General features: G+C 40.0%; 1 protein-coding gene across 1 annotated transcript in view; it reads right to left on the bottom strand.

Moving 5' to 3' along the window:
• Positions 1-9,049, bottom strand: part of afap1l2 (actin filament associated protein 1-like 2) — a gene marked incomplete at its 5' end in the record, with an annotated part of 57,368 nt that overhangs the window by 10,197 nt on the left and 38,122 nt on the right. The window contains 2 exon segments of the mRNA XM_024284500.1: positions 346-551; positions 2,361-2,463. Of these exon segments, the coding sequence (XP_024140268.1) occupies positions 346-551; positions 2,361-2,463 (309 nt within the window).

Below are 9,049 nucleotides of genomic sequence, written 5' to 3' on the forward strand. Positions count from 1 at the left end.
TCCCTGCCCCCATCCCCTTGCCCTTGCGCTGCCATCTTCCTGCCCCAATCCCCCTGCCCTTGTGATACCTTCTCCCTGCCCCCCTGCTGCCATCTAACTGCCACTGTTCCATAGAGATTGTACGGTAGCAGTGAGGGCATACAATGAGGTGGCACAATCCGGGAGGCCACCAATTACGAGATGTCAATTTGGTGATCCCGGCCACCATTGGTTTGAATGGGGAGACGACACTTTTTACTGCACAAAAACTCATCATGGCGTTAAAAGCACCATAATGCCTCAGAGACCCGAGTGTTGACAAATTGCGGTTGATGCTAAGAAGAATATGAAGACGACAGAACCCACCAGCAGCCGATGCTCTTTGATGACGCACAGCTGCTTGGCCCACTGGCCGAGCCACTTCTTCCTCCACAGGAAGGCGCAGATGCGAGCGTCCTTCATCAGCTCGATGGACGCCTCCGACGACGGCCACTGGTGCTGAGCCGACTTCCCTCGAGTCACCTCCTCCTCGTCGTACGACTCGTATGAACTGCTGACCGCCTCTCCGTCATCTAAGACGAGAAAACCAGTATTAACGAAAAAATACGATATATATAAAATCCAAGACTGATGAGTATGACAGAGTTACAATGAGGTCTGTAACGGACATTATGAGATTAATAAGAATCTGATGAGATGATTCTGGAGCTGATTCTGGCCATGCTTTATTCTCCATGCACGTTTTAGTTTCGGGGTTTAATCACATCGAGTGCAGACATGCCACACAGAAACACGAGGCCTTTGCTACCGCGGGTGATCACAGCATAGACCACACTGTCAGAGCTGCGCTGGCGCATCCATGGCGCCGAGGCCAGGCCAGAACACTCCCCATCTGTGCGGCGCCGAAAGGAAACGGTAAGACAAACGGTGACAGTTAAAACAGAATTTGTATTTTTTACCAAAAAGAAGCGTTTGAGCTAACCCTTTAACATCTGAGGCGTCGCCGGTGGCGTCAAAACACAAAATATTTAACGTACTTCAATCGTCTATACGATCAATGTAATTCCAGTAGATTCTGAAGGAGAAAAGCTTAACGCTTTTTGAAAAGACTTAATTTATAATTCATGTTTCTTTTTTTGAATAAAATGCTGTGCTTTATGCCTCTTTAAACGACCACAAACCTTTCAAAATAAAAGCCTAAAAGAAGATAATTGTCGTTTATTTAGCCACATCTGAAAAAACCTGCACTAATTTAGGATTTGATTAGTTAAAACAAATGCAAAAAGTACTATATTTGCAAATATTCAGCTAAACAATAAAGTAAAATAAATAAAGTGGTGGGGAGAGAAAAACTTTTATTTGCTTTTTTGTGGAGCACTTGCATTATTTTTTTATAATACTCGCCGTGTAGATATTCAATAGTTCTTAATTACAACTTTTTTATTTTATCTTATACAGTATTTTGAAAACAGGATGTTGTTTTTCTTTAAATAAATGTTTCATTTTCATTGTTTTTCAATACCAAACATTCATTTTTCTGGAATAATTAGACTAAATTTTATTTCAGAAATAGACAGTAAATGAATTTTTCCTTTTAGGCTTAATGTTTTTCTTGAATTTTGTCACTTAGAATGTGAACTGGCACTTTAAAAATATTCAATTATATGTATTTTTAGACTTTTAAATAAAACATGTTTAAACCCCAAGACCTAAAAAGTCTTTAAAACAGGTTAACAAGTTAAATAAATATATAGATGACTACTATTTTACTCATATTTGGGTTCATTTAATGGAAATATTACTTATTTTTAGCTATGCTTCTTACTTTTGCTGCTATTAAACAGCAAATAATGTTAAACTGACTTCAGTTGCTTCCCCTAGTGGTGGAATTACGCATTGCAGAAATGTCTTTCTTTACGAGGTATAGTGGCCACGAGGGAAGTAACAATTCCCTAAAACTAAATTTGAGTTTTTTTTCTATAATATTAATGTACAACAAAACAATTAAAAAAAAATGTAGAAGTGTATTTTTTATTTGCTAATAAACCAGGAAAATTTAGAAAAAAAATTTTGTTTGCTAGTTTCTTGAAATAAAACAAATTCTTCCTAAATTCCGCACGATTGTTTGCCCCTTTTACATCAATACACTGGTAGGCAGTAGGGATGCACAGAGTTACTTTCTCTACGATTTTATTTTATGATGCAACATACGGTTCAGTTTTGTGACATCCTTGGTAATTTGAGACTGGAAAAATGCCATACCTCAATTTCAATTTGCTGCATTCTGCAGCTTTCCCACTAGGTGTCACCAAACTCATCAAATGTGATTATTTGGATATTTTACTGAGAAAAATAAAGACTTATTGAAGCAGAACTCTCACCCATTGCAGTTTCTTCATAGGGCTGAGCCTCTTCATAGTAACTCTCTCCGGTGGCTGGAGATGGAATTGCAGGCAAAGGGAACGGCTCCCGGCTCACCATGCCCTGAAAATAACACAATTATAAGACTTATTTGTCCAACTTGGTGTAAAATTATAAAAGTGAATTAAAAATACAAACTTTGAAAATCTTAAAAATGTCATATTTGTTTAGACTTTAATCTGTTTGCTGTCAGGACAGACATAGAAACATGTAGAGAGACAACATGTTTTCCTGAGTTAACACCCAAACGCCCATTTTTATTATGCTATAAAGTAACTGCTCAAGCCTGTCAGCTCAAAGTACTTTGGTACTTTGGGACACATGGGATGGATTTCTTGCACCGACCTGTAACCACAAGTCCCCAAGTTATCACAGATCTTCAGCAGCAAGAAAAAGATGAGATAAGAGGGATTGTTCTTCTTGTTTTTCCCAAATGCAAAATGATGTAAGCAGTCAGAAACTCCAGAAAGTGCCGGGGAAGATGATATCATTCTTTACTGGAGTTTCTGGTGCAGAATGAGGGAAAAGCAAGTAAAAAGGTCTCACTCAAATCCATGAAAAATGCAATTAACCCCTGATTTTAATGACAACAATCTTCATTTTCTGGTTGATCTTTAGATGTCATGGTGTCAATTAGAGCAGAACTGAATCAGCTGAAATTAAATTCCATTTTATTCATAATAGAAACTATTTCATTCTGATGTGGGCTGTTGAAGGCAATTCGACACTAAAAAGGGAGGTCTCTTCTTTGGCGAGTTTCTCCCATCACATCATGTTAGACGTTTTCAGTAATGCGCAGCAGATGCAGAACGCCGTCATCGTCGTCGCTGGCGTCGCATCACCTCCTGCAGTCGCTGACGGAGACTTGTTTGTCAGACTTTTCTGCAGGCCGCAGCATGTACGAGGGATTCACAAAGGAATTCAAGCGATCGCCACAACTGAAGGAGGGGAGACATCAGCTTTTTGTTACATTTCTGCCTTTTCCAGAAGGAAAACATCAGCAGATTCAGCTGTCAGATGTAGTGAGACTTGCACATTTTCTAAAACTCTTTCATGCCTCATGAAGGAGTAAGAAAACTTGCATCTTTTCAGCAGAAAAATTAATCAAAGTGGTGTTTTATTTAAAAACATTTAGGATTTTAGGTTAAATAAATTGAGACATAATTATTACTATACATAAATACACAAGTTAGCCACATGTGGCTCTTTGACCCCTCCATTAAGAGGTTAAAGTAAACATTTTTCATTTTAAAAAGTAACCGTGAAGTAAAAAGTAAGTAATTGAACTCCAACTTTATTAAACCCATTCACAAACAGTTGAAGAACGGTACATGTTACAAGAAAAATAAAACATTTTTGACAGATTTTTGTGCGAAAATCTATTAGAGGTCAGTAAATACAACCAGAATCCCAGAATTTTAAGTGCACTTTATGATTAAACAATATGGTAAAGGTAATTTAATTAGATCCGATTTAATTTTAGTTTGTTAAGTTTACAAATTTCTGTCAAGAAGCCCCAAAAACGGTAAAATAAACTATTATTTTGGCATTACACAACCTATTGCTACACTTGTTGCTTTGAGATGATCCTTTTAGTCTTTTATTTTGAAAGGAAAGTCATGTGAACCAATGTCAAAAGTTAATTAATATTTGTTTAAAAAAGTGGGAAAATATAAAGTTTTCACAAGATATTATTCACAATCTAAGTTGAAAGCGGCTGTTGAGAAAACTGTGGTACCCCAGCATTTTTCCAGCATTGAACGCATCATTTATGAATGAATCTTGGAGACATGAGAAGAGTCTCACACCTGATTTGTGCGTCAATGTGGTTTTGTGTGCGTGTATCAGGGGTAATTTTTAAAGATTTCAAATCAAGAATTTTCCATTCACAAATCCAAAGTTACGCACCACTCAAGAATTACACACACACCCCAAATTGGGTGAGTCTATTTTCTCCCCATAAAAATTATGCTTTACAGGTGAATTGGTGTGAATATGTACATGTATAGGTATGTGATGTGGAAAGTATTCATTGAAGATACTGAAGCTTTTTGCTGAAAATGGTGACACAATTTACTTTAATTGCTGAAGGGATTTGCTGAAGTTGCAAAAGCTATTTGAATAACGCTAAATTTGACTGGAAATTTTGTTAAAGAACAATGAAAGAGTACTGAAGTTGACCTAAATTTCTAAAGAATTTGTAGTAAAATTGCTTAAAAACCCCTAATACAAGCCAATTTGCAAAACTATTTAGTGTGTTGCTTAAATCTGAGCTAAACTCCAAATTAGCCCCAAAAAAACCTTAGTAGATTCCAGATTAGCCTTAAAAGCTAGCTTAACTAGCTATGTTGCTTAAATACTAGCTAAACCCCAAAATAGCCTAAAATTTCTCAGTAAACTAAATGAGTCAAAAACGTTAGCATGTTGCTAAAATACAAACTAAACTCCAAATTAGCCTAAAAAACCTCAGTAGGTAACAAATTAGCCCAAAATGTTAGCATGTTGCTAAAATAGAAATTAAACTCTAAATTAGCATAAAAAACCTCAGTAGATGACAAATTGACCAAAAATGCTACTGCATCGTTTAATTGCTAGCTAAACTCTAAATAGAATACAATTCCTCAGTAAACTCAATTAGTCAAAAACGTTAGCATGTTGCTAAAATAGAACCTAAACTCCAAATTAGCCTAAAAATCCTCAGTAGGTAACAAATTAGCTCAAAATGTTAGCATATTGCTAAAATAATATAAGCTAAACTCCAAAATTAGCATACAAAAAACCTCGATGCCATATTATCAAAAAATGTTAGGACATTGCTTAAATGCTAGCTAAATTCCAAGATAGCCTAAAATTCCCCAGTAAACTAAAATGGTCAAAGACGTTAGCATATTGCTAAAATAGAAACTAAATTCTAAATTAGCCTAAAAACCCCAGTAGATAAATTTGCCAAAAATGTTAGCATGTTGCTAAAACAATAGCTAAACTCTAAATTAGCCTAAAAAACCTCAGTAGATGACAAATTGACCAAAAATGCTTGCACATTGTTTAATTGCTAGCTAAACTCTAAATAGAATACAATTCCTCAGTAAACTAAATTAGTTAAAAACGTTAGCATGTTGCTAAAATAATATTAGCTAAACTCCAAATTAGCATACAAAAAACCTCAATGCCAAATTAGCTAAAAAAGTTAGGACATTGCTTAAATACTAGCTAAACCCAAAAATAGCCTAAAATTCCCCAGTAAACTAAAGTGGTCAAAGACGTTAGCATGTTGCTAAAATAGAAACTAAACTCTAAATTAGCCTAAAAACCCCAGTAGATGACAAATTGACCAAAAATGCTACCACATCGTTTAATTGCTAGCCAAACTCTAAATAGAATACAATTCCTCAGTAAACTTAATTAGTCAAAAACGTTAGCATATTGCTAAAATAGAAACTAAACTCCAAATTAGCCTAAAAAACCTTAGTAGGTAACAAATTAGCCAAAAATGTTAGCATGTTGCTAAAATAATATTAGTTAAACTCCAAATTAGCATACAAAAAACCTCAATGCCAAATTAGCTAAAAAAGTTAGGACATTGCTTAAATACTAGCTAAACCCCAAAATAGCCTAAAATTCCCCAGTAAACTAAAATTGTCAAAGACGTTAGCATGTTGCTAAAATAGAAAATAAACTCTAAATTTGCCTAAAAAAACTCAGTAGCTAACAAATTAGCCAAAAAGTTAGCATGTTGCTCAAATATTAGCTTAACTCCATTGTTTTTAATTACTATAAAATATAAAAACATATTCCAAGAATATATTTAAAGGCTTTTTGCTAATCTACCTAAAGAGCCAATTTTTCCTCCCACTCTGCAGAAACTATGTAAGAGAAAACGACACAGTTTAATGATTTGGGCTACAAAAAAAGGGCATAATCATAATTAAAAGATCAAAAGATGATTGGAGTCTTTAAATTCAATCTTCTTCAACTTGAGGAACATGCTTTCTATTGAAGACATGTTCTTAATGAGTAAAAAAAACAGTGAAAACATGTGCTAATAATTAAAAGACCCCGACTGCCCTCACATTTCTTTCTCCTCATTTTATATCCACCTAGATCCCCTAAATCTAAATGTTGGGGAGCACAGAGGAATGGAATGATGAAGAAGACACAAAAGAAGAGGGCGTAGAAACCTCCACAGACTCACATCCTCACCACAGAAACATCAAGCAGACGGAATGGACCGGAGCATAAATAACAAAGCGCGGGGGGAGAGGGGAGAGTGGGAAAAGGAGCCCGAAAAGTGAACAGTCAGACGAACATGGAAAATCCCTGGTTCCCATGCCAAGAATCCGCAGCGGCGAACACGCTCCGAGTGGAACTGAAAGCCTGCAGGGTCCTCACAGGCAAAACTATGAGAGCAGGCCGGCTTTGGAACGCAAGATGTGTGAAATGTGGGACTTTTTTTTTTTTTTTTAGAGCGGAACTATAAAAGAGGTCAAAAGGTCATAGAAGACGGAGTAAAAACATGGAGTCAGACAGTTAATTTGCCTTCTTGGGAACAGTTTGACCTCTGCTAAACTTTTAGATTTCTCTGCCTGTTTTCTTTTTTTTCAAAATAAAAGCTTTAAAAATAAAAAAAAGACATTTTTAATCATGAATAATTCAACGTACATATTTCCTAGCCAGTCACAGTGCGGGTATGTTAATGACCAGCTGCCGGAAGCTGCGTTTGCTCAAGAGTTTTCCTTTTCACGCCTGCGGCCTGCATTTGCTGCAGTTGCTATGTATAGTCCGGCTCTATTTTCAGACCATGCAGACGGAGGGGCTATGAAACGAGCAACCCTTTGTTCCCCAAGTACATTAGAGGAGAAACTGGACAAGAAATGATGGATTATTTTTAAGGAGGAGCAGAAATCCTGGTTTGTCATGGAGGGTCCTGCGGACATGAGTGAGAACACGAGCTTAGATCCGGCCCGAGCCGGCTGGGTGAGAGTGGGAATAGAAGAGAGCTGGTTCACCGTGGAAAGAGAGTTTCTTCATAGTAATAGTGACTACTTCCACGCTCTTTTTCACTCCGGTATGCGAGAAAGTCGACAAGACGAGCTGCATCTGAAAGGTGGAGTGCACGCGAGGGGTTTCCTCATCGCCCTCGCCGTCTGCAGGGGGGAAAATCCCGCCATCGGCGACCCGGACGAGCTGGTAGAAGCCGTGGAGTGCGCCGCTTTCCTGCAGGTCTCGTGTTTGGTCCGGCATCTGTGCGACATCATAGACTCGGACAACTGTCTGCTGCTCTACCAGGCGGCTGCCGTCTTTGGGGTGCGTGGATTGTTTCACACTGCCGCCCTGTTTCTTCGCGATGCGTTTGATGACCTCAAGGAAGCGGCGGAACGCACCCTCCCTGCGGAGCTGCTGGAGTATTGTGAAAAGTTGGCGCCCGCTTCGTACGTCGCCATAGGAACTCATACTCCTTCCATGGAGCTGCTGCAGGACTCTTTCAGGGTCGTTTGCTTTCTGGATGAAACAGAAGGAGAGTGGAAGCATCTGACGAACCTCCCGACTCTTTGCAGCACGTCGAGGGCCGGCGTCGCCGTGTTGGATAACCGCCTGTACATCGTCGGGGGAGTTTACGGCTACGGCAAGGAAACGGTGGACAAAACCTTTTGCTACAACCCCGAATCGGGGATGTGGACGACTCTTCCGGGTCCTCAACAACCGAGACACGACTTCACCCTGCTGGGACACGAGGGACGCCTCTACGCCATTGGAGGCGGCGCCCAAAACCAAATCATTTCCACGTCAGAGGCGTACGACCCTTCAAAAGCAGAGTGGACGTTCATACGTCACGCGCCAAGGCCCGTTGCGTCTGCGGCGTACGCCGTCGCACGCCGGCGAATGTTCATCTGCTTCTGGAAACCGCCGGACACCACCGACATCTACGAGTATGTACCGCGGCGGGACGAGTGGACGCTCACGACCACGATGATCCGACCGCAGAGCTACGGTCACTGTATGGTGGCCCACAGGGACAATTTGTACGTGATGCGGAATGGGCCCTGCGACGACTTCCTGCGCTGCCTTATGGACTGCTATAACCTCACTACAGGCCAGTGGACCGCCTTATCCGGACATTACATAAACAGCAAGGGGGCGCTGTTCACCGCCGTGATAAAGGGGGACTCTGCGTTCACGGTGAAACACATGTTAACACTTGAATACACCATCTCAGCAGGTGGATGGAAGCCCCGTAGGCAGATGAAAGGATTTCCCAAAAGTGGTTCTCTGTGGACGTGTTTACTCAGACTCCCTGAAACCGGACCAGTCACCCCGATCCCCGAGGTGGAGGCCGGGGAGGGAGGAAAACCTCTGCCGCGCGCAGAATTCGTAGAAGCGGTGCAGCAACTTTAAAATAAATGCAAAAAAAGAGAAGGTTTTTGTTGCATCGCATGCACTTTCGCTTGAACCCCTTTTCTCGCACACACTTTCACAGATGTGCTGACGCGGCGCTTTAGCTCTGATTAGCAACAGCTGCTGCTGTTTACACTGATGGAGGCTGCTGCTGTGCACGTTGGAGTCTGCTGTGTAAAGTTCAAAGGCACAGATGGGATGCTCTAAAGCTCATTTTCCTGGAGTTTGTCCTGAAGTCACATTGGGCCAGCCTGGT

Source organism: Oryzias melastigma, linkage group LG19 (assembly GCF_002922805.2).
Source record: "Oryzias melastigma strain HK-1 linkage group LG19, ASM292280v2, whole genome shotgun sequence".
NCBI lineage: Eukaryota > Metazoa > Chordata > Actinopteri > Beloniformes > Adrianichthyidae > Oryzias > Oryzias melastigma.